This window comes from Marmota monax, unplaced genomic scaffold (genome assembly GCF_021218885.2).
Source record: "Marmota monax isolate L192 unplaced genomic scaffold, Marmota_monax_Labrador192_F-V1.1 WCK01_AAM20220418_F8-fsc00009, whole genome shotgun sequence".
Lineage (NCBI taxonomy): Eukaryota > Metazoa > Chordata > Mammalia > Rodentia > Sciuridae > Marmota > Marmota monax.
The window spans coordinates 23,072,300-23,098,495 of record NW_026694710.1 but is presented as its reverse complement, the minus strand read 5'-3'; the positions used below and the strand labels follow the sequence as shown (position 1 = coordinate 23,098,495).

General features: G+C 49.3%; 1 protein-coding gene across 1 annotated transcript in view; it reads right to left on the bottom strand.

Moving 5' to 3' along the window:
* Window positions 1-7,239: 7,239 nt before the first annotated feature.
* The window catches only part of Wdr1 (WD repeat domain 1), a 40,641-nt gene continuing 21,684 nt past the window's right edge, over window positions 7,240-26,196 (bottom strand). The window contains exons 6-15 of the mRNA XM_046423533.2: window positions 23,440-23,517; window positions 23,150-23,230; window positions 22,608-22,841; window positions 20,081-20,168; window positions 17,985-18,141; window positions 16,336-16,423; window positions 13,575-13,685; window positions 10,631-10,804; window positions 10,232-10,376; window positions 7,240-8,350 (exon numbers count right to left, since the gene is read on the bottom strand). Coding sequence (XP_046279489.1) covers window positions 8,244-8,350; window positions 10,232-10,376; window positions 10,631-10,804; window positions 13,575-13,685; window positions 16,336-16,423; window positions 17,985-18,141; window positions 20,081-20,168; window positions 22,608-22,841; window positions 23,150-23,230; window positions 23,440-23,517 — 1,263 coding nt within the window. The 3' untranslated portion in view covers window positions 7,240-8,243. The remainder of the gene's footprint in view (window positions 8,351-10,231; window positions 10,377-10,630; window positions 10,805-13,574; window positions 13,686-16,335; window positions 16,424-17,984; window positions 18,142-20,080; window positions 20,169-22,607; window positions 22,842-23,149; window positions 23,231-23,439; window positions 23,518-26,196) is intronic.

The following is a 26,196-nucleotide window of genomic DNA, read 5'->3' as shown; positions in this document are numbered from 1 at the left end:
TCTCTCTGCCCCAGAAAGCAGCTGAGAATAGGGGATTTCGAACAGGGTCAGGAAGGTGAGAAGCCAGAAATCTGTGCCAGCACACTAGCCCAACCCTGAACTAGAATAATGTTCATTATTTCCCAGTAAAAAGAGACCTCCCTGGAAACTCAGGTTATTCCTGCAGGGAGTGAATATCTCCTCTGCTCATCTTAAACAAGATAATTGCAAGGCAGTTTCCTGGTAGCCACCCTCCTCACAAAGGAGGTGAGATCAAAGCTGGCATGCCTCCTGCTGAGCCCGGCAGGCTTGAGAACCAGTGCCAGTGAGGGGAGCTGTCCCTTCCAGCCAACTTCAGATGTTTAAAACAGACCCAGCCAGTTTCTCTGAAGGCAGCCAGCCAGGAAACAGGGTTTCCTGCTTGGAGGCAGGGAAGGAGGCCTGCCAGGCTGCTGGCCCACACGGGGCTTCCTCTAGCCTCTCTGGCCGGAGCCTGTTAACCAGCACCCTGGCTCAGTCTCCACCAGCCATGATCTGAAGCTGCTCTCTGCTGTTTTTAGCTGTGCACTGCAACCAGGGACCTCGGAAACCAGAGACATGCAGGCCAACAGAATGGGGAGAAGGGCTTCTGCCTCCCCTGCAAGTCAGGAAGTGTGGGAGGTAGGTATGAAAGGAGCCAGCTCTATACCAGGCTCTGCGCGACCAGGCTCTCACTGGAACCTGAAAGGTGGGTTAATGGCCAGCCGTGCCCCCACGCCAGGTGGGTCTCACATCCCATCTTCAGGAACGTTATGCTCCCTGGATATCCTCTACCACACGTAGCACGTTCATTCCAGAATCTTCCTTCAAACTCCTCCCACCGCTCACAAAATTCAGGGAAATGACAAACCACATCTGCCCTTCTCTCAAAGCCGAGTGTGTCCCCCAAATTAAGCAAGGGGCTGGTATTAGAGGAAGTCCAAGGAGTATTAGTCATGAAGGAATCAAAAGTACGCCATTCTGCACTCCGACTACTTTAATTAAATGCATCTTTAAAACAGCAGGTGTAATAAAAGCACTCCAAACTTTGTGACATTTCTCAAACCAGATGACAGCAGATGAAGTTCCCATGGGAAGGATGCCGCATGCTTCTCAAGCTCGTCCGACAAGGAGGAGAGGTGCGGCGCTGTTTGCTGCCCTACCATTGAATACATGAGCAAATAAGCAGTTAAGTGAACTTTGAATGAATACAGTGAAGAAGTCAAATATATAATTCATGGATTTTTTTTAAAAAAATTAACTTATTAATTAAATTTAGAACGTTACAAAGCTCTTCTGCTTAACAATGACAGTGAAAATCTAGCTCTTAGAAATAAAAAGTGACCCATTTAAATTAGCAATGTCTAGAGACATTTTTGGTCATTACACCTGGGCAGGGGGTGCAGCTGGTATCTAGTGGGTAGAAGCCAAGGATGCACCCAAACTTCTTGTAAAGTTCAGAATAACAACCACCCCATGAAGAATTGTCCTGCCTGAAACATCCAAGGCTCTGCTTTCCCTTCCATAATTAGATAATTATTAAGAATTGATCAATGGTACAAAATAGAAGACACAGAGACAAACTCACATAAATACACTTATCTCATATTAGACAAAGGCTCCAAAATATTCACTGGAGAAAAGAAAGCCTATTCAATAAATGGTGCTGGGAAAATTGGAAATTTGTTACACATGTAACAAAATGAAATTAAACCTCTATCTCTCACTAAGCACAAAACTCAGCTCAAAGTGGATCAAAGACTTAGGCATTAGAACAGATACCCTGCACCTAATAGAAGAAAAAGTAGGCCCAAATCTTCACCACGTCAGCCTAGGAATTGACTTCCTTTAATAAGACTCCTAAGGCACAAGAAATAACATCAAGAATCAATAAATGGGACAGATTCAAACTATAAAGCTTCTACTCAGCAAAAGAAACAATCAAGAACATGGAGAGAGAGCCTACAGAATGGGAAAAAAATCTTTACCATATGCATCTCAGATAGAGCATTAATTTCCAGGACATATAAAGAACTCAAAAAAGTCAACATGAAAAAAACAAATAACCCGATCGATAAATGGGCTAAGAAACTGAACAGACACTTCAAAGAAGAAGGAATACAATTGATCAACAAATATATGAAAAAATGTTCAACATCTTTAGCAATTATAGAAATGCAAATCAAAACTACTCCAAGATTTCATCTCACTCCAGTCAGAATGGCAGTTATTAAGAATACAAACAACAATAAATGTTGGCAAGGATGTGGGGAAAAAGATTCACTCATACATTGCTGGTAGGAATGCAAATTGGTGTAACCATTATGGAAAGCGGTATGGAGATTCCTCAGAAACCTTGGAATGGAACAACCCTTCGACTCAGCTACCCCACTTCTTGGTTTATGCTCAAAGGACTTAAAATCAGCATATTACAGTGATGATACCTCAGTGTTTATAGTAATAGTGGCTCAATTCACAATAGCTAAACTATGGAACCAGACTATGTAACCTTCAAAAGAAGAATAGATAAAAAATGTGATACACACACACACACACACACACACACACACACACACATATATATATATATATATATATATATCATGATATATATATGATATATATATGATGAAATATTATTCAGCCTTAAAGAAGAATGAAATTATGACATTTGCCAGTAAATAGATGGAGCTGGTGAATATCATGCTAAGCTAAATAAGCCCCAAAACCAAAGGCCAAATGTTTTCTATGTGAATGGAGGGAGGCTAGGGAAGAATAGAATTACTTAGATTAGGTAGAGAGGACTGAAGGGAGAGGAGGGGTATGGGGGTAGGAAGGATAGTAGAATGAATCAGACATTATTACCCAGTGTACATATATAACTATACTACTGGTGGGATTCTACATCATGTACAACCAGAAGAATAAGAATTTATACTCCATTATATATGATATATCAAAGTGCATTCTACTGTCCTGTACAACTAATTAAAAAATTAAAAAAGAATTGATCATATGACTATACTAATTTATATTAATATGAATAATTAAAATATTTAAACTATTAATATAGCAAAGGTGAATAATTGGTTTATTGATAGAAAGTTAACCAATTATGACCCTTAAAAGAATACTCGTGATGACAAGTGGAGAGCAGGAGATAGCTGGGTGGCCCAAACTCACACCTCAAGAGATAAGAGCACACATGTTGTTACCAAGGCTCCTGTCACCCGCCGTCATCCCCAGAGTTCCTGAGCAGAGGCGTCCCCCGGATCTTGCCTCCCTGTTTCCATTTCCTAATTGCTGCTAAGGAGGATTCCAGCAGGCCCTGGTTTAGACAGGCTTATGACAACTGGTAGTGAGTCAGGAAAGAAAAGGCTTACAGAAATCTGGGACCTGAGACAAGAAGGGGGAAAATTAGGGACTGGAGGGTTAAAGAATCGTTTATCCCCACAGAAAGGATGAATGAATGACGCCAAGTGAGAAGAACACAGGATGATACTGAAGACCTGGAAGGATGTCAGGGGGAACGTCGGAGCCACCTCACCTGAGAAGAGTGGCAGCGAACAGGGAAGGCAGCGAGACAGGCAGGACACGCATCTTGGTTTGGGCATTACATTCTGCACTGCCACCTGCATGCAGGAGCCAGATGAGCCCAGGTCCCCAGGGAAAGCCGCAAAACTGGATTCAGCCAAACTCTGTGTCATGGGTAGTGGCCTTCTGAAGCAAAGCTCATCCACTGCTGACTGCTTTCCTGACGTGGCCCTGAAGCCATCTGGACAGAAGCTCAAGAGGACCCTGCAACCATGGTCAGCCTCCCAGGAAGCCCAACATAACATCCCAGCCTGGTGAAAGCCGCCAGAGGCTCTTAGGGACAGGGCCACTGAATTGGCGTGCTCTCCTGTGTGAGAGAAAACTTGGTGTGGGAGGGTCATCCCACAGAAGTACACTCATAAAGTGGCCAAGGAACAAAGCCTATGTCACTATGACAGAGGAAACTGTTATTTAAAAAATAAAGAATAGAAGCAGCCCACCTTGGACATCCAGGATGAAAGCACCCTCTCCCAGCCTTGAAATTCTGGGTAAGATTTTTTTTCTATAAAAATTATGTTACTGAAAAACTTGACAACCAATTTTTTGGATCATTTTTAAAAAGCAATAGTTTCTTATTACTAAATAAAAACCAACTTGATTGATTGATTGCAGAACTTAGATCCAATCCAGGGCCTCCGTCATGCTGGCCAAGCACTCCACTTCTGAGCTACATCCCAGCCCTGTTCTCTTTTTAAATAAAGGGATCGCTAATACTAGTCCTACTAAATTGCCTCTTAGGTGTTAGAGCAGAAACGGCATGGGTTTTCTTTGGGGGACTGTTTTGCTCACCCTTAAGTAAAATATATAAAAATAGTTATCAAAGGTTAAAAGTTAGAATCTTTCTTTCTGGGCCTAAATACTCATGGGCAAATTTGAAATTGGTTTTCATTTAGTAATAAGAAACTATTGCTTTTTAAAAATGATCCAAACCATTGGTTGTCAAGTTTTTCAGTAACATAATTTTATAGAAAAAAAAATCTTACCCAGAATTTCAATTTGTAAAAAAGTGGTAAGTGGATATTTATTAAAAATAGAATGCTCTAAGTTCAAATATATATTAATGCAAAATAGGTCACAATTAAAACTCAAGTTTGAATTGCAGATTGTATCACATTGACATGATGAGCATTAGTAATTTTATATCATATTTATATTATATAGTTGTTATTTTTATATCATTTTATATCATATAGTTGTATATCAGTCTCAACAATTTCATGTCAATCTCAGTAATCGAACATTTCTCCATTTCATTTTAGATGCACAGTATTGAGGAAATCGCGATTTGTTCAGATGGGACACTTGCAAATGAGATTTGTAAAAATTCAGCTTGTTAACCGAGATATCAGCAAAAATCATCTATCCCCAGATTTTCCCCAAAGCCATCAGAGTTCAGCAAGGCAAGTGAACGTCTTGATGGTGTTAGAATTTGGTACATATCTGAGGTCCACTGGCTCTCCTCCTCTCCCTCTTCTGGAGTAAGAGCCATAGTCAAATTTTTTGGTTTTGTTTTTTTTTTTGCTATTGTTTTGGAAAATATTTTTCTTAAAAGCATGCTATGGGGTTGGGGTTGTGACTCAGAGGCAGAGCACTCGCCTAGCATGCATGAGGCACTGGGTTTGAGTCTCAGCACCACATAAAAATATTGTGTCCACCTACAACTAAAAATATTAAAAAAAAAAAAAAGCATGCTACGATAACAAGTAGTGGGTTTTACTGTCCTAAGCTACAGTAGTGTTTTAATTTTTTTGCTTGGTTTTCAATGTCTGGTACAGTACATCTCCATATAATTACAACCTCTTTGGGGCCTTTAATGATTCCCAGGAATATCAAGAGTGCCACTGTGACTGGTCTTCATCACACTGGGGCTCCACTTGGCTCTGACAGGCTCAGGGGCATTTACTGAGCAAGTGAGTTCCTTGGAGGAGAATGCATATGCCCAGCTGGTTGTCTGGTGTTTGATACCATTATGCAAAGGCAGAGATCACGAGCTGTGGCTGAGATCCCTGCTACAGGCAGGAGGATTACAAGTTCAAGGCCAGCCTGGGCAACTTAGTGAGACATGACTCAAAAACAAAGACAAAAAATAAGACACGTAAATGCGGAGACCGGTGTCAACATGAAGGTTTTCTTTTTGTCAGGGATTCCATTTGGCATATCCAGTTTGCATATTCAGTTTGCATCGCTCAATGTGCTCAAGTGCAGGGCATCCACTCTGCCATCCAAGAACAGGAACACTGGAGAAAGCAGCTTTGCAATCCACAGAGGCCCACCAGTCCTCTAGTCATGCTTCCTCATCTCAACCCCAAGAGGTCAGCATGAGGGTGGAAAACAGAACCCAATTTCCCTGACTGGTCCAGCTCTTTCTATCACACTGTACAACACCTGGTCCAGGGTGAGGACCAGGTCTACCTGCTGCGCAAAGTAGGCAGATGAGGCTGACATAGGGCGCGTGGCCGCTCCCTCTGCCATCAGACATTGCTCACTGATAGTGCAGCCTAGAGAGGCCTTGGAATCTTAAATGGCTCTACAAAATGAATTTGGCCTACACTAAGGAATTGCTGTTGCCATAAACAAAGCTAGAGGGCAGGTCCCATCTCACCTGTGAATTTCTCCTCTCCAGAACTGCTTGCGATTTGGTGCAGGTGCGCGACCACTGATAATGAGCACACTGCTGACTCTCAAGTGCTACTTGCGCCTGTCTTCTCCCTCCAAAGGCAAAGTGGCCTTTTGATTTCTAATTTCCTTTTAAAGTTTACTGTGTGTACAAGTATCTCCCTCATTGAAGCAAATAAAGATCTTGGGTGCATTTTTAAAAAATCTGATTTTGTGAGAGATGCTCTTTTCCTTCCTCCCTGGGAACCTTCTCTCAAAACTGTTCTAAAATCCCGAGTGGCACTTTTTCCTAAGTGCTGTTACTCTACATGCATTGCTCTGTGACTCAGTCATGTATCTTGAAATCTATATGACACATGTAATTTCCATTAATATGTGTTAAAGAAAAACTAACATCATACACATCCTCTGGCCTGGTAGTGTCTGTCATGCTTTTGTGGATGGTATTTTTTTTCCCCTCTTCAATGTGGATTTAAAGTATTTATACACACAAACGTATATCCCTTTTACCCTCTAATTTTTGTTCTTCCACACTTGTACTGGTGATTAAACTCCTGTTTCCTTCTTGTACTCTAGTGTAAATGGTCCCATTTGCTAAATTTCAGAACTTTGATCTATAGCTAACTTGGCCTGGTCTAAGGACAAGGTAACCACCCCATCCCCTCAGATTGTCACAAGTTTCATCCACACCATTATTCAATAATTCCGTGTCCACCCCAGCTCTAGACATCAGAGTAATATTTAGTCTCCTCTTCCTGACTTATAGCCGCTTTACACATGAATCATAGGAGCCACTGATTAGCTCCTTAGGAGGAGAAAACATTTTATTGGGATTGTAAATTCCTACCTAATTTTATGATGTCTGTCCATCAAGATCAGCGCCTTTCACTTTACAGCTTATTTGGATGCTTGGGAATTTTATTTTCTTCATCTAAATGCCCCAGAAGGAGCTACCTGAAGCCATGAGGGTCCCCTAGACCTTCCCACGAGTCCCCCCCACAGGCCCCATCACACAAAGCCAGTGACCCACAATGAAGAGAAAAGATATTTAATTATTTCTCAGGCTAATGTCTTAAAGCGCTCCAAGTGTTTTTCACAAGTGCAAGGCGGGGATTGTTCTCAGCCAACATTTACCAGTGATTCCGACACACGCAAAAGACTCCAAATCATGGTGCTTTATACTTACTTTTAATTTCTGCACTGAAAAAAAAAAAAAGGTAAAACGATGACAATTAGGTAACAGTGACTTCAACTTTGCTGTTAAATTAACCTTTGCTCCTGTGGCAGAGGGGCAGGGAGACAAAAACATTGAAGTGTGACGATGGTGGTGACCAGGACATCTTAATCTGGCTAATAAGGGCTCTGAACGCCTGGACCTGGTGCTGTAGCCGCTAGCTCGGGAACATGACAGACAACAGTCAAGATACGTTTAAAAAAAAAAAAAAATCCCACAATTCCATTCTTAAAAGCAAGCACAAAATCGACAAAAGAAATACATCCAGGGTTAATATGTGCCCCTGTGTGATCTGGGGGCGGTTGCTGGAGGCAGCCCTGTGGCAACACACCACAGGGGAGACAGACATCGGCTCCTCAGAACACAGCCTGTCGGCTGCAATGCTCGTCCCTTCTTCCCTCCCTGTGCAGGAGGAAAGGGGGAGCCCACTCACTCCCTGTCCAAGCTCCCAAGCTCCCGTGGGACAGCAAGAGTCATGGGCTGGGTCTCTGTGCTTTGGAGGCTGCTGCCTCTGGAATGTTCCGCGTTCTCAAGCTCTGGTTGGGCTGTGGGTTTTAGTTACGCTCCACACGCTGTTTAAGTGCTCACTTTATTTTTCATGTGCAAACTGCTACTGTCTAAAGCTTTCAGAAGGACGCGTACAGACACGAGCACCCTGCAGGGACGGCAGGTGGCCACCCAGGCCCTCTTCCCTCCTGGGCGGTGGGGGGCGAGGGGCGCGTTACAGAAACAGTTAAGAGAATATGCTCCGCTGCGGTTAAACACTAGTCCCTGATTCGGTCCATGGGTGGGGAGGGCGTCCTCAGTAGGTGATTGTCCACTCCTTGACAGAGGCGTCGTGGGAGGTGGTGACCAGCGTGTGCTCGTCTAGCCAGGCCAGGCTGCTGACATGGTGTAGCCGGTGTGCATCTGGGGAGAAAGGGAGCCACTTAGGAAGCTGGACCTTCTCTGCTTCTGTGTACACCTCAGTCTAGGAAGATGGAAGCAGGCCTGTGCCATCCACAGGGCTCTGGGAACCTGGTGGCTGTCAGCCAGATTCCCTTCCACCTTCAGAGGGACAAGCCTGGAAGGACAGGAGCGGGGAGCAGCCATGGTTGGCCTAGAGCTATCGACACTGCAAGGTGATGAGCAGCATCTCTGGCCTCTGCTTGCAGCCCCCAGCAGCTCCTCCCCAACACCAAAATGTCCTCTCCCTCCACAGGGAGAAAAACTCCTTTCTCTTTTATGCATAAAGCATAAAGTTTTAGGTAAGAAAATAGATACTCAGCCAATCCTCAGCATCTGGATTTTTTTTTGTACTGGGGTTTGAACCCAGTGTCCCTTTACCACCGAGCTGAACTCTATCCCTAGTCCTTCCTTCCTCTCTTGAGTCAGGGGATTACATGTGAGCACCATGATGCCTGGGGTCTCAGTAATTGGGTTCTGCATCTGTGTTCTCAACCAGCCAAGGATCCGAACTGCAGATTGCCCACAGTGGCTATATCTATCAGAACACAGACTTCTCACTGTTCCCTAAACAACAAGGTATAACAATTATTTACACATTGTTACATTGTTTTAGGTATTATAAGTAATCTAGAAGATGTGTCTAAATTATATATCGATACCTGCTTTATTCAAGGGACCGGAGATCTTGAAATGTGATGATCTGAGATCCTGGAATCACTCCAGAGGGACTACTATGCATATCACCAGTGGTACTGAAATGGGGGGGTCTTTCCAGTTCCAGGAATGGGGTGCCTACCCTGGGTGGCCCCCCAACTCTGGGTCTATACTCCCACCTGGACAGGAGCAGATACAGCCCCAGAAGTTAGCCATGAGGCCTTGATCAGGAGCCTCTGAAGGCGGGTGGCACATGGTGCTGGTGCCCAGGTATGGTTGGACCTCAGTGCTGTATCCACATCACCACACTGGTGGGTGCGCAGCTCACCCTCGTGCACAGAAGGCAAGCTAGAGGCAAGTGGTGTTGGAGGTCCTGGCTGAAGTGCAGGTTCAGGACCCCCTTCTCCCCACCCTGCTGGCTCCTACAGTATTTGGTCCTTGATTGGTCTCACTCATGAGCCTGCTGATTCTTACTATGTGGCTGAACACCTCCTTACAGACCAGGACGGCCCCCGGGAACCTGTCAGGCCTCCTCCACCTGGGCCTTGGCACACCCTTCATTCCCTGCAGCTCTGGGGTGGACTCGGGTCATCCTAAATAGGAAAGGATCCAGCTGTACTCAACATAAAGATTATCTTCTGTGGGCAGAGTAGAGGAGTGGCCAGGGCAACATGGAAGCACTTGGGAAGAGGGGAAACTTGAGAACCTTGCTGTCCCACACAGGGTCGACAGCCACGGGCCACTGTAGAGCCCTGCGGATGAGCCGCTAGCATAAGTGAAAGTGATTAGATGCTGGGCTAAATCAAATATACTCTTAAAAATGACATATTTCTTTTCAAAACAGAAAATCTACTATCCACATGCAGCTTACGTTTTCGTTCTACTGGATACCATCATGACAGGAAAGGCTGGCTGTAGATGGAGAGTTAGGAGAGTGGATAGGAAAGACATCAGGAGCCCTGCTCCCAGGTGCCACCCAGGGAGAAGTACACCAGAGTCCCTCTGCTGGGGTCAGCAGAGCACCTTCTGTTAGCCAAAGAATGAGAGTCCCAACTCTACTGGTCACCTCTCTAGACGACGATATAACCCTAGACACTCAGCCCTGGGGACAGTAGCCAAGGTACAAGTCTCTGGAGTGGCCTGGAAGCCCCGCTAGGACATTCCCTGCTAAGGCGTGGGTGGAGTCACCTTGGATCTTGACTCTGGTTTCTGGGTCACTCAGGGTCCAGACGTACACCATCATGTCCATGCCACCAGAGGCAAAGTGCTCGTTGTCTGGTGACCAGGCCAGGCAGACGATTTTTGCATGGTGTCCATAAAAAACGTTGTTCTCCTAATTGCAGGTTGAAAACAAAGGTGGAAAGGTTAGGGTTCAGATGAATTCCTCCACACGAGGGCCCACGTTCGTTAAGCACATGCACTACGCTGACAGCACTTAGGGGTCTCCATCTCCTTGAAATAATCACAAGAGGTGTCTGGTACCCCCACGGACAAGGAGACAGGCTCAAAAGGCACAGCCAGGAGCCTCCTGCCATGGGTTCTCCAAGCCCATGCTGCCCAGCTCAGAAGGGTCTGAGGCCCACTCACCGAATAGCCATCAGCAACGCTGAACACGGTGACCACCTTACTGGCATCACACACGGCGAGGAAGGCGCCATCATGGGAATAGGCCACGTCTGTCACAGGGCCCTTGGCCTCCAGGAGCTTGCCCTCATCCTTCAGTGTGCTGCCCAGGATTGAGTACACACGGACATTGCCATCCTGTAGGTGTGGACAGAGGAGGGGAGTCACTCCCTGATGTGCAGGAGCTCTCACCTCTTTTGAAAGGAAAGGGCAGGCTGTTAGGAAGCAAGCCTTTTCCCCTGCCAACAGGGCTCTGGCTGCAGGGGAGCTGTTCTTTCTTCCCTGGCACCAAAAACCCCCAACTAAGGTCTTTAACAGTTCTCTTGGCTTCCTCCCAGCAGGGAAGAATGAGCAGGAGGTTATTAGAACTGAACTCCAGGCCTCCCTATTCCGAATCTGTGCACTGAATGCTTAGGAGCCTGCTCTTTCTGCTCACACCCCACCCCGTCAGTTGCCAGGCAGTGCTCACAGGCCAATCTGGAGAAACCCACGCACAGCCCTCCAGGGTGCTCCACAGGTACCTGCTCCCTCCAGTGGGAGAGCACTCCCTGTCCACATGCTGGCAAGCTTCCCAGTCACCTTGTGCTCAGATACCTCCTTTCAGGGAGGCCACACCTGGCTTCCAGGGACTTTGACATCTTAGTCACCACCGGCTCCACCTGAGGGCTGGCCCTAAGAAGCGTTACACATGCCTGGAAGGAGTGAGGGCTGACAAGATGTACAGTGACCCTGCTAGAATCCCCCCAGCCCTGTCCTCCTGTGCTGTCAAGAGCCCTTCCTGGACTCTTGATGCCTACTGGTAGCAAGGGGTCAGGGATTCGTGGTCTGGTAAGGAGGAAATCGGCCACAGGGAAAGCATTCAAATCAAAGGTGCGTTCCCAGATTGCCAAGATGGCTCAAGGTGCACCCAGGAGATAATGGCATCAACCACCAAACCTAACATCAGGCTAAATAAGCTGAGACACTGGCTTGCTGAAATGTTACCATGTCATTGAAACAAACGAAGCCTACTGAGTGTAGTACATGAGAAAGAGCACCGCAAGTACAGAGTTGTGGCCCACGTGGCTCATAAAGATGTGTGGCTAGATTAGGAGATACCAGGGCAATGGGCACTGTGGAAGCCTGAGAATCGGGTGTGGTGGGGGTGGGGGGCTAACCCAGCTTCCTCCTCCATGTGGCTATGTGAAGGGCACCTTCTCACCTAACAGGAAACAATTCAAGGTCTAAGGAGCAGGGCGTGGTAATGAGGGCACAGACGGGAGTCACCAGGCTCAGACCCAAATGTGCCAAGGACCTGGCTGTCCAGCCCTCATGAATAGACAAACATGCCAGAGGGCAGCTTAAGATGGACCAGGAAAGGCCAGTGTGGGGAAGGAGAACAGTGACAGGCCCAGAGCTCCAGAGCAGAGCCATGGGGACAACGGCCACTGGAAATAGGGCCGGGCTTGGGTACAGGCAAGAGGGGGCGGAAAAGTGATGGACCCTCATGGCAAAGCAAGGAGCATGATGGGCCTGTGGGGTCAGTGGTGCTGCCAACCAGAGCCAAAAGGAAGAGGTGGGTGAGGGGCTGCTCCTGGGCAGGAGCTGCATGGCTCAGGCACAGGACAGCAGGTGCAGCCACACAGACATGGGTTACTTCAGCTATTTAGCTGGCCAAAGGTAATGTTTTACATTTGTGAAAAGTAGAGATGGCAAGGTCTACATGTCACTAGGATCACCAAGGATGGTGACACTAACAGCAGTAAACAGTAGTTGTGATTGAGGTGCTAGGCCCACCCTCCTGGTCAGAATGACCCCCAAGGTCAGCTTTTTCCTGTCCAGCAGGAAACCAAATGGAGCAACATGTCTAACAGGCCCCATTAGCCCCAACTGGCTGATCCCATGGTCCTTGGTCTTATACCCTTCCATAAGCCAAAGCAGTGAGTGCAGGAACAGCTTGTGAGGAGAGGTATGGGGCTGCCGATGGGCAGGCAGGGTGCAAGCTGCAGAGCTGGCACTATAGCATGTTCCCACACGCCAGGCACTAGGCAAAGCCCTTCTTGCTCGCGCCTAGACAGCTGTGAGGAAGCTCACCAGCATCTTTACACACTGTGGCTTCCCGAGGGCCACAGCTGGCTAGGGCAAGAAGCTGACTTGCACCCAGCAGGCTGGCCCTGGAGCCTGGCCTGATGAGGGCAAGAGATTGCTTTCCTCAAGGGTTCAAGGGTGTGTATGATCCTCAGCGGTGGGACTCAATCAGAGGCACCACTCTCCTAGGACAGGGAGAGGAGGGCATGGGCTGCCTGTGAAGCCTTTAGGACTCGCCTAACAAATGATTAGCTGCTCTGTATGCCTGGACTGTAGCTACTAAAGGTGATAAGAATTACGCTATAAATGAACAGAAGCCAGAACTCAAGGCAAACAAAAATGACCAGGTTAATGTTTTACCCAGAGGATGTCAGGTATTCTTTCATTGTTGTCCTGCCAGCTATGAGTCTAATCAAGAGACACCAAGGTACACCACCCTTATTGTTCCCTCTCACCTCTCAAACATGCAGGTTGACTCCAACTCCATGGCCAAAATGTCCCCTCCTAGGTGGCTCCCTGACCTGTTTGCCACCCTTAGTGTCTTGGTCACTGGGCTCCTAAAGCCTGGGGACACCTTGGCCACACTGTGGCCCAGAGGACACTTACTAAAGGTCTACAGATGGAATGACCACAGTGCAAACATGGCCCAGCTCACCAACATACCTCTGGCGATGCTGTCTGCCCACCACAGGCGACACACCCACGGACCTCAGCAAACTGGCCGTGCCAGGAACCAGAGAGGCTCCCACCTCCCCAGCACTCACACAGCTCACGCAGTCCCTAAACTGCTCGCTCATACACAGGTTGGAGGGCAAAGGAGAAAGGAAAAGACTTTATTTACCATGCCTCCGACAGCCACTGTGTCCCCAGCAGGGTGCACTGCCACGACTTCCGGCTCGTAGCCAGGACTGTCGATGCTGAAACACTTCTTCTGGTCCTTCAGCAGGACAATCTGCAGGAGGAGCGGAGCAGCGTTGAGGCAGTGCGCCTCATCCTGGTGGACCTGGGCTCTGAGCATAGCCCAGGGTCAGTTCCAGCCTTTGACCCCAGTCAAGTGGGGCAGTGACAGGCCCTGTCAGCCAGTATCTCAGTAATGTTGGCCATTACTGTCATCACTACATTACGACCAAATACAGGAACCAGTTTCTGGAAAGCTGTGGAGGTCTCTGAAGGACAGGGACAGAAGGAAAGCAGCAGGGACATGACTCTACAGGGTGGGGTGATGGCATAGCATGTGGGGATCCAGACTCTGGTTTCTCAAGTCAGAAGACACAGCCAGTACCTGTCATGAACACATGTTGCCTGGTACAGCTGGGTGTCTACATGGCAGACAACACAACAAACTCAGTGCCCAGCGTTTGCCCAAACCCAGTAGGCCAGCAGCAGAGCTCTATGGACCCAGAGGGGAGGGTGAGGTGGAAGGGCATCACAGTGGGGGCCTGAAGGCCTGGCGCAGCCCAGCTGCTCTGCGGCGAGAGGACACCCACCTCTGTGGGCCCTAGGGATTCTGCTGAAAGGGGCAAGAAGACTGCCTGGGGTGGCCAAACTGCACTGGTCTCAGTCCTTAGAACACCGGATGTGCCAGCCCAGGTGTCCAGGGCTCTGCAAGTAGGCAGTAGCCTGTTTCTAACCCTGCCATCTACTGTTCATGAAGAATCCACAAATGGTCCAAGGGATGAGAGCCCAGCAGGGTCTAGACTGCATGCCCAGGAGGAACCAGGCACTAGGAACAGTAACCAAGCAGCATCTTGCTGTCAGCCAGAGGAGGGCCACCTGCCTCACCAGGAGCACTGAGACCTAGAGATAGCAGGGATCAGTTGTCTCATGTCACAAGGGAGAAACAGGGCAGAGAGAGCTTATGACACATGCCCAAGAGGCCCACAGCCCTCAAGGGGTTGAGCTGGGACTCATGCCCAGAAATCAAGAATCCCTGCCCCTGGCTGCCATCCAGGACGGAGGTACCCAGCAGAGGTCCTACATGCATGGAACCCTCCTCCTCCTGTCTGCCCTGAATTATAACTTCCTAGACTGTTCCCAGACAGCATGGCCTTGGTGTGTTGACAGTTTTGGCTTGGTTCCATCATACTCCTTTTCCTAAGTGTGGCCCCTGCCTTCTCAGGGGCCTCTCTTCTGTGCTGGGGTGGCCAGCACCTCATGTACCCCTCTGCTGTCTACCTGCCACAGGAAGAAGCAGCCTTGCCTCTGACAGGTGTGGATGAGGGCACACATACCTGCCTGAACCTCCAGAGACTAGACTTGAACCTGGCTTTTCTGATCTAATGTCTCAGGCCATTTGCAGTGCTCCTGGTCACATGAGCTATAATGGGCCCCTGCAGAACTCCTCACCTGGACAGGAGTCACAGATGCCCCTGAGAACCAGGTGAGTCATGGCAGATAAGTAGAAGATGCACATGCACTTCCTTGGGCCCCTGAGACTTCTGGGAGCCTGTACCTGGACTGCTAGGACGCTGCAGGGAAGCTCACCAGCACTTCCTGAGCAGCAGCTAGCTGGGCCCCTACCTGGCCCCCTCTGGTAACTCTCACCATGTAGCTTGGAGGCAGGGAGCAAGCACTCTGCTACAGGTCCTGCGCAAAGAGAAGGCCACACCCATATCCTCCCCCACTGCCTAGAAGGGCTGGGGTTCTGATGCTGAGGCTTCTCCCCTGTGGAGAAGCAGTTCCCACCCCAGGCGTCCCATGCTCCTTCTGTGCCCAACTGGCCATTCAGGCTGTGTGATAATTACTTGGCAGGGAGTTCCTGTTATCTGGGACACACAGAAATTCATTCTCCCTGAAGCAATTGGGTTTACAGACCCAGGAAAGGGTGGGTGCATCCAGAATGGCAGCTTTCTTTAGCATGGATTGTCATTGGGCCTATCACCACCTGACTTCCCTGTCCACACAGCAGGATGCCAGGCTGCTGACAAGATGACACGCATCATGAAACAAAATCCTGTTCAAGTAGGTCAGGTATGGATCGCAATCAAGGGCTCTGTGTTCCAGAAGTTCCAAAAGAGAAGTGAGTGGCCTCAGTGCGGGAAAGGGAAGCCAGGCTGTGCAGTCAGCCCACTCAGCCTGGGTGTCACCCTTCCAGCACGAGGCCTGGCAATGTCATCAGACAGCTCTAAACTTCAGCTTCCTTTTTTGTTAAAGGAGCTCAAGATATGAGTCTGACATGATCATATGTGAGTTTGTAATGCGCAGAGAGGGTGAGGCAAGTGCCTAAAGCTGCACAGCTCCAATGCAGCAGGGCTGGGATGTGAACACAGACATGACAAGACCATCTAGCCAAGCCCCTCACAGACCCAATGGGTTAATGGGCTGCAGTGTGGTCTGCTGTTTAGAGACAGATCCCAGCCCTGCCCTTTTACCTGCCTGACCACAGGTAGCAATGCATCCCTTATTTATAAATTGGGGGCAATGTTCTGCCTAACTGGTAGGACGGCAGGGAGCATGGCACAGTGCCAATGGGTGCTAGACAAAAGTGCTGGCTGCAGTTACTGCCACATGGGACATGAGTGGCATTTAGACACTAGACATCACAGTTGGAAGCTTCAACCCCCTATTCCACCACCTGCAGCCAGAATGAGCCAGATCCATACCTGCCCGATGCACACGACCACAGCATATCCCCCAGGGCCGACGGCTACGCACTTTGGTTGAACATCCAGTTTCACAACTCCTTGTCCACTGTGGAGAAAGGAAAGCATTACTTCCACATGCAAGCAGTTTGGCGCAGGTATTCAATATATGTGCACTGCAAACCCACACACTTAGCCATGCAGGAGGAGATCCTGCTGTAACCTATACTGAAGGAGCAATTTTCTACATTATGGAGGGTGGTTTTTTTAAAAAAAAAAAAAAAAAAAGACACCTTACTCTATGGCAGTGGTGGCCATTTATGATGGGAGACTAGCGTGTGGTAAAGGAGGTGGGGAAAGGAAGTGAACAGTCTGTTCCTATTTACCTGTGACAGGACCCTGCCACCCTGTCATTCCACCAAAGCTCAGCTTCTGTCCCCAGGGCTGCAGATCAAACCCAAGTTTTTTGCTACAGACAGAATTGAGCTCTGCTCCCTCCCAACGGTAATGGTAGGACCATTCTTGCCAGTAGCAGAACTTTTAAGATTTCATTACCTTTCACAGACATTACCTTCCTTTGGTCTTGGCTAATGCTATAAAAAATCATCCCTGAATAACTTACACATGCACCCACTTCTTGCAAACTGTAAACTGAGAACACTTCCATGCAGCTGGGCCAAATGTGGAGCCCAGTGGTTCCCTGGACGGGCTCTGCAAGGTCCCCAGGATATGGCTAGCTTTTTGAGAGTCTTGGGTTCTCTTGGAGCGTGTGGCCATGGCCTGCCCATAGGAAGACCTTCACAAGGGACATGTTAGGAACAGGGTCACCACAAAGCAGCAGACACTGGATGCCTTCTGTACTTGACAGGAGATGACAACAGGGTCAGAGGCTGTCAGCGAGCCAGTGAGGCATGGGTATCAAGTGCACACACTTAAGCAGGCTGTAGTGCCTATGAGGCTCAGCTGCTCCCCAGGATCATTGACCCCAGGTGAGACAGGTCCCAGGCAAAAAGCTGGGGTCTGCATAGGATAGCAGCACAGGGCAAGGGAGGGTCAACCCCAGGTGTGGGGACATGGGGTCAAGAGGCCCTGTCAAGTCTGAGTCTCTACGCCCCACATTAGGGACATGCAGCGCTCCCTCCACTGCCCCTCACCTGCACCTGGAGCTTCTGGTCCTTGATAACAGCTATTCCCTAAGCTCTAATGACTTGTCATTTGAAGATATTAGAGCAAAGCCAGGAGGACAGCATCTCTGAATCAGTGCCTGTGTACCCATCTCAAGCTTGAGCAGGTATGTGCTCTGTGCCAAAGCCAGGTGCCCTGAGGGCCTCACTTGACTGACCTTTCCACTAGCCTGGGACTCCACCATCACCCATCTTTACTGATGAGAAAAGAGGTACAGGCGGCCCAGCAAGCTCCAGAAGAGCAGGTGTATGATCTGCTATTCACTCCCGGGACAAAGCCTACCCCTGGTCACTGTTTTAGGAGCTACATGTAGGTCACATGGACCCTGTAGCTCAGACCTGACAACAGAACAATGCTTAGAAGTGGAAAGAGCAAATAAAACATCACTGAGAAAAGCCACTGCCCCTAGTGTGGGCCCTTTGTGGGCAGCAGTGGCTCATTATGGACCCCTCCAGCCCATCCCTGGCCCCACAGGCAGCTCTCACCTGTAGTCCCTCAGCATGAGGTTGGTATAGCGCACAGTGTCATCCATGCTGCAGCTGACGAGCTGCCCAGACTCGTCCACAGTCATCCTGGACACCTGATTCGTGTGGCCTTTTCCAGAAAAGGAGTCATTTTCCCCTGTCTCTGAATCCCAATAATGTAGGGCAGGGTTAAGGATGGCCTCATAAGGGTGGTGCCTGCCATAGCAATCCCTTGCCCAGGAGGCCCAGAAAGAGCAGCAAAGCAGTGAGAGGACACAGGCACCCTCTCAGACGTTCAAGCCCAGCATTTCAGAAAGCAGTGCAGTGCCCTGACTGCAGGGCAGCAGGTTGTCCGACTCCACGGACCGAGGTGGTAAGAGCCTGACTGCTCCAGAACATGGAATCCTATCTGTGACAGCACAGATCAAGCATCCCCAACCCAGAAAGTGCCAAAGTCTAAAACTTTCTGTGGACATGATCCTGTAAATGAAAATCCCATTCATTCACATGATGGTACAGTCAAAATGCAGGCATGTTAAAAATACTGTACATAAAGTTACCTTCAGGGTATAAGGTATACTAGGTACACTATAAAACAACTGCGATTTTGTGTTTAGACTTGAGTCCCCTGCAAACTTATATATGCAAATATTTCCAAATTTGAAAATAATCCAGCCCCAAAATGTCTGAATAAAGGATGCCCACTATGACTCATGGAAGTGCCCTCAGAGGTGGTTCACAAGAGACTAGAGAACGCTATGCGTGGAGTGGACAGCTCAGATGGACACTGTCTGCTGGAACTCTGGGCAAGTAGGCCGTCTCATTTGTTTTCTGTTACACACAGTCAAGCCCATGGCCATCCCCAGTGAGGCTGGCTATGCAACATTGCTCACCAGGTGATGCTAGGTGACAGACCTGGGGTGACACACCTTTCCATGGGCCAGTGTACGGTTTCTGAGCCTGAGGTGTCCAGGTGTAAGTTGTGGCTTAAGCAACGAGACTACTTTTACACTGACAAATAGGAATCTTATTTTCAATGAAGATCATGGTTCTTTGGAAGCTGACTGTGTGTTCAAGGTTGACACTGCTGGGGCGAGTCCAGCCAGGTGCAAGACACGGCTAAAGTCAGGGACTTTAAAGTCCTGACACTAGGACAAGAGAGCAGTGCCCAGGGCCTGCTGAAGTCCAACTGTGACCACAGGAGACTTGTCCTCGGGCCTTGTCTGCCACCAGCTGTGATGCTTTTCCTCCCATCCAGTGGGGCAGAGAGGGGCTTATCTGCTCCCTCTGTAGGCTAGAAGAACCTTCTTGGGTCTTATAAAAACCTCAAAGCCCTAAAGAGACAAGGTGGGCTTCTGAGGCATAAAGAAAGGAGTGTGGAGCAGCTCACTCCAGGAGGGACAGTGGCATGCAGAACAAAGGCTATCTACACACAGGATGGCCTGGCACTGCGGGAACATACATGGCAGGGGGCAGAAGGAAATGGTGACTGCTGACTCAACGGAGTGTGCAGGCACCTGGGCCCCATCTACCCTGGAGTGGCTGCCCAGGGCTTCAGTGTGTCCTTCGAGGACAGAAAGCACAGTAGGAACCCTTGGACAGGGGAGCTAGTGTGGGGGCCCCACATGCCTCCAGGGAATGTCACTGAGGAGACACATGGAACCTTCTTGGGACTTCTGGTCTCAGCTGTGCTGTTCACTGGCTGTGTGACTCTGAGGAAGAAATCCTATCTCTTTCAGCTTGTTTTTCCATTTTCAAGACTCCATCAAGGGGTTTCTAAGACCTTCTGAATTCTAAGACCCAATGACTCCACTGCCTGTGACAGGGACAAGGTTAGCACCAGCTGTCCTTTATAAGAAAAGAAGCTCATGTTCAGAGACGCCAAGCAGCACACTGAGCTGCACAGCAAGAAGTGCCTGGCTGTGCAGTGGCTGCAGGGCTTCCTGAGTCCACAGCCTGAGACTAGGAGCCCTCAGTGCAGGCCACGCACCACAGAGGGCAGCGCTGCTCAAAGCTTGGTGCTGGCGCTTGTGCCACTTGGCTGGCCTGACCTCCAGCACCGTGGGAACAAGAAATCTTGCCAGAGGCTAGAGCCAGCTCCCTGAGTCAAAGGATATTAATGTGCCCATCGTGGCTCCCAGAGTAGATGTAGGACTTGCCGCCGTTTTTGTGCACCGTCAGACACTGGATTGACTTACTGTGGCCCTGTGGAGGAGAAGGCCAGGGCAGGGTGAGCTGAGGACTTGCTGCCCTGCCCTCTGCAACTTGTCAGTCACTCTTCTGGTGAGAGGGAGGAAACAGGTCCCTCAACATGTGCAGACGAGGATGCAGAGACACTGGTCACCACAATGCCCATATACATGTTCCACAAATTGCAGCTGGTCTCCCCATGGTTGATCAATCATCTGACAAACCCATGCCATTTTGTGCCTCCTCCCAGGCACTGGCTCCAAGGACATGGTCCCATAACATACATACATACATGGTCCCAAGACATACATACCTTTGCCCAGCCACTTTCAAGCCACCTATAGGAGGAAATGCTGCTCCTGCCTATCACAGGTGAGAATCCTATCTGGATTCCACCTTGCACTGGATGAGGTGGACATGAGGGTAATTAGTGCTCACACAGCAGGCTTGCCACTCTGGCTTCAGGCCCTGCCTGGTGAGGTCTCTCCCAAATGCCCACTCCCAACCAAAGCTGTCCAATGACCTGACACCCCTACCCGAACCTCCTTGACTGCTAGGGACTAGGGTGCATGAGTTTGAGTGTGTGTGTGTGTGTGTGTGTGTGAGAGAGAGAGAGAGAGAGAGAGAGAGAGTGTGTGTGTGTGTGTAGAGGATTCGTCTAAACCAGACACGTGCTTCCAGAGGTGGCATTTAACCTCTCCTATAACTGCTTCTGGAACAGAAATCCTGGCCGATGTGTGGTCTAATCAACCTCTCCCCGGCCCCAGTGTCTCTCTGTTCTTTATCATCAAGTTCAAGTGCCAGCTGGCACAGTGCATTCTCAGGGCTTTTTCCCAGGAAATTTCCAAGCATTTTGTGGGGTTCCATTTGCTACCACAAGATGGCATTTACCCTCAGAGAAAGGTACACACAGTTCTTGGCAGGATGGAGAACCAGTGAGTCATTTCCATCTTTCTGGTGGAAACATGGGGGTGAACTCATTATGTGTCCCAGTAAGGAGCATTATGAGCCAGAGGATCTCTTCTCAACAGCATCCGGCCCATCCTGCTACTTAAAGTGTGGTCAAATCAGTGGGGCCCTTGCTGGGAATCTAAGGCTGCCTGACCAGCTGACAGAACCTATGCTCAGCAAGACCCTGGGGACCTGCATGCCCACTTGCTGCCTTGTGAAGGAGGCAAGCTCTCAACCTATAGCTATGCTGTCACTGGTGTCCCTTCCACGACCAGAGTATTAAAAAAGCTGGCTCTTATGTTAAGCAAAATAAAGACACTCAGAAAGTCAAAGGCCATATGTTTTCTCTCACGTGGAAGCTAGAGAAATTGCATGTGCAATTTCTTGTCATTGTTCTTGGGGGGCCCAGCAGAGCAGTGTTGGTCTTTGGTAAGCCTGCTTAGCTTCTCAGGCATGACCTCCCTGCCTCTAGGCTATGCACCCCTACCCTTCCATACTTGTCACCCCAAGGAATCTGGGATCTGATGCACAGAAGGACTTCCGATTCCCTGTCTTTAGGACAGCACTGGGCTTCCCCACTCAAGGAGTCACTTGCACGGAGGCCCCTTCCTGTAAGGAAGTTCACCTATAAAGTGGAGATGATGACCTTGCAGAGCTCGGACCCTCTGAGGCACTGTTACCTAGTTCATAGCAGCTAGGCCACAGGGCAGCAGGGAAGTGCTAGGGTTTCCACCCAGAGCAAGTAACCACAGGAGAAAGCTCAGCTGCCAGGATGGGGTTCCTGGCATAGGATCTGGTTGTGGGCTCACCTAAGTGGACTACCAGAGACAGGGAGGGTGACCTGAGCTACCAGCAGATGCAGGGACATGAGAAGTGGCAGGGGCAGGTGGAGGGAGAAGGCAGGCCCCACATGGCCTATGGAGCACAGGAGCCTGCAGCACAGTTGAGTCCTCCCATGAAAGGTTCAGAAGCCATCACCAAATTCTCCCCAGGCTTTCTCCCTTAGACTTTCACGTACTTCCTCCAAGTTCATGTGCTACTGTTCCCTGATACTGAGGGCCATGTCCAAATCATGCACACTGTCTGCCCAGTCTCCAGGTCCTTGCTGTCCACTTCATCCTCACACTGCACTACCACCTACACTGGTCTTGCCTTGCAGTCACTAGGCACAGTCTGGGCTCTCCTAACCAGGGGAGGACAAGTCCCTTAGGAAGTAATGACTCCCAGGAGTAGAGGGCAATCGTCACTGACCCTGAAACCCTCAGGCCCAACTGTCCAGCTTTCACAGTAGCTCAAGCCGACTTGGCATCTGGTCTCCCACCTCTGCTAAACATGTCCCAGAAAAGCAACCAGTATCCAGGCCTTCTGCCAAAACCTTGAGGGTGAGGAGGTCTGGGGGCATCACTATAGTTTCCACATGGTCTTAGTTCCCCCTCTTCCTAGCCACCCAGGTCCTTTTCCTACCTGTTCCAAAGGGGAACCACAGCCTGGAGTAAGCCTCACCTTGATGACCCGCAGGGGCTTGCTGGGGTTGTTCTTGTCCAGGTAATTGATGTACCCAGACAACGAGATGCTGAGCAGGTGGTCCTTCTGCCACAGGCAGCCCAGCTGCTGGTCCAGAACACTGGAGCCCATGGGAAATGTGCTGACAACAGAGTTCACGCCGACATCCCAAATCTTAGAGGTTTTGTCTCCAGAGGCAGAAAGCAAATGGGTGCTATCAGGGCTCCAACTAATCTACTCAAACAAAAATAGGGAGTCAAATGTCAGAGAATTTCTGAGTGGAAAGAGACCCCAGATACCTGCTTGTCCACAACCCCCATTTCTGAGTGGGAAAAGCCAAGCCGGGGAGGTGATGGGACTGCTCAGTCCCAGGCTCCACTCTAGCCACTGGCAGCCGCTGCCACCTCCCTGTAACCACACAGCTCCACTTTATCACCTTTACCCCTCTTTTCAAAGTTTTAACTTCAAAATGAACAGCAGTGGCGGGGAACACAGACTCGGCCAAATTACATTCACCGTGCCAGGAATCAGATCATACTCACAGCATAAATTCCTCCCTCGTGGGCCTTGCCTTCTCCAAGCGCACACACTTTCTCTCCTGTCTTCCCGTCATAAATGTATATCTTCCAAGAAACAAAAACGTGTGGATCAAGCAACCAATGCGTGAATGCCCTTGGGAAATTAGCACCTATTTCTCCAGGGGCTGTGACTTTACAGACTGAGCCTCCCATGCTCTTTACAAGGACACCCTGTGTCTATGCCTTAGGAGGTGGGAGAGTGGATGGAGGGTGCTCGGAGGCCTGCCTGTCCACTGCCCGCCCCTGATCCTTACCTGGCCATCAGCACTGGCTGTGGCAAATCTGTTCCCATCAGGAGAGAATCGCACACAGTTGACAAAGCGGCTGTGGTCCTGTGGGAAGAGGACAGTTACCAGCAGACCAACTTCAGGAGCATTCTCTATGACACGCACAGCTGCCTCCCACACTAGCTAGGCATGGGAATCTCAAGTCCCAAGAAAATGCCAGTGCTCAGAAAAAATCCAGGCAGTGGCCCCCAGTGCTCAATTCAGCTTCCTCGGCTCTGCCGCCCCATGGCTCTGCCTGGAAGGCTGTCCTTCAGCTAGGCCTCCTCTCCCAGTCATGCACACCCTGACCTGTTCTCTTCTGGGCTCTCAAGAGAGTTCCTGCCCCAACCCTCAGGTTTCACTGCAGCCAGGACCATGAGGCCCTGTCCTGAGGCCCCAGAGCCCAGAAGACAACAGGTGTTAGGGGGCATATGTAGAGGATGACTTCTATAAGAAACATGGTTAGGCTTTCTTTAGGAACAAGAGTCTGACTGAGGAGAAGTGCTCTGAGTGCGGCAAGGTGGGGGATTCTCACAAGGTGCTGCAGCTTAGGCAGGCCCAGGGCTCCACCCCATTGCTAAGATGTGACAGCAACCTCGGCCCTGGTTGCGGTGCTCGAAATTCCCTCCTTGAGTTTAAACTCTGCAGCATGTTTTAAATTTTAGTTTCTTTTGATTTTTCATGCTATTTCCGAGACAAACCTTTCCTGCTTAAGTGTTTTCTAGCATTTGGAGGTAAGATGAGTTGAAGGACAGGTGTAGTGGACCTGCCTGTAATCCCAGCAACCTGAAAGGGTGAGGTGGGAGGCAGGAGAATCCTAAATTTGAGGCCAGTCTCAAAAAAGACTGGTTATATAGCTCAGTGGTAAAGTACCTCTGGGTTCAACAACTGGTACAACGAAAAAAAAGCAATTGAGTTGGAGAAAAGCAGTTTACCAATAGGCACAACCCACCAAACTGCATTTAACTCAAAACTAACTTTCCAAATTCCATCTCAGGGCAGCAGAAGAACTGCTTCTACCTCTGCCACCCCGGCAACCTGTTTACTTTACTACCAACAGGGGCAATGGTTAGCCTCGGGCAAGCTATTTGCAGAACACCAGGCCCAGAAAGGCTGGGTAACTTGAGGAGTGCCTGCCGTGGGAATCTGGCCTCCAGTTTCTTGTTGGGAGTTTTGTTCCAACTGCACAGGCCTTGGGCCGTGGCAGGTGCTGGGCAGGCCCGGGCACGCTCTGGCTGGGAGCCATCCCAGAGGTCAGATCCTTAACTCCTGAGACCAACTGCAACCACCCTGCCATCCATTTCCCAGCTGTGTGAGCCCGCTGCACACTGAGTGCAATGTCCCTCTGTCCACAGTCAGCAACAGCACTCACACCACAATTCCCTCAGGAGTGCAGGGGCCAGCTGAGATGCAAAATCTGTGGAAGGAGGGCTTCTGAGATAGAACCTGCCAGATTGTGCCAGTGCACAAAAATCCTTTGGCCTCCCACTCCTAATCAATTCTCTAATCTTTGGACAACCCATCCTCGATCTTTTTTTTTTTTTTTTTTGGTACTGGGGATTGAACCTAGAGGTGCTTAATTACTGAGCCATATCCCCAGCCCTTTTTTATATTTTATTTTGAGACAGGGTCTCTCACTGAGTTGCTTAGGGCCTTGCTAAGTTGCTGAGGCTGGCTTTGAACTGAGGCTGATCCTCCTGCCTCAGCCTCCCAAGCCACTAGGATTACAGGCATGTGTCACCATGCCCAGCCCATCCTTGATCTTTTAATGATCCATCCTTTTCACCCAGATATTCTAAACTCCAAGGAGAGGCCTCTGTAAGGTCCCTGCTCTCTTTAGTCCCATGGTAAATGGCATTTGTCATGTCACCAATTAACCTGTAAACTGTGTTAAATAACTTGCAGAATAGTGGTATTTGGCTAAAAAGAAAATGACGATATTGACCCCAGGAAAAAAACATTTTTTATGTTTTGGGAAGAAAGCAAAGGCAGAGAGCACTCAGTGAGGAAGACCCTGACTGGCAAGTGGGGTGTTCTGCCCGCTGACTCACTCACAGTACCCTCCTCTTCCCTTATAAAAGCTCTTTATACCCTAAAGCCCCTGAAGATAGAGATTTCAGATGAAAGGCCTCCTCCATCTTCTGATTCCTTCCACCAACTTCTGTCTCTTAAGTTAATATGTGATCCAGTAATAGGATGGGTCAGCATGCATATCCCTGCCTTGCAGATGAAGTCCAACCAGAGTAAGATGTAACCACAGACAGACCAGCTGACTCTGCCCAGCTCTGCCTCCTCAGGGAGCTTGGCCTGGCCTCTGTGCTAGCTTGTTGCACTCCCCCAGTGTTTCCTGGATAGTGAAGGGGACAGAAGAGATGTGCTGTTAGCTCACCCCAGGTTTCTCTGCCTGCAGAGGCAGCAGGGTGTTCCAGAACTGGGAGGCCAAAAGCACTCATCCCAATGGAACAGAGCCGGGACTGAATGTGGTTCAGAGGGGGGCAGACTCCATCGGTAGGAAATGTACCATGAATTAAGAGAAGAATATTTAGCCAATTCAAAACCGTAATGAACTCCCATTTTCACAGGTTCCCTGAGACCACACACAGATACTCCTGGGAATCACCCCCAGATGCCCAGGCCCTAGAACCCCACAGCTGTCTGTGGTTCAGCCCAAGTGTTCACTCTGAAGGCTCTAGTAGGGCCAGTGTTGTGTGTCTTGGGGATCACACAGTTTTAAGAGAGGGGCCC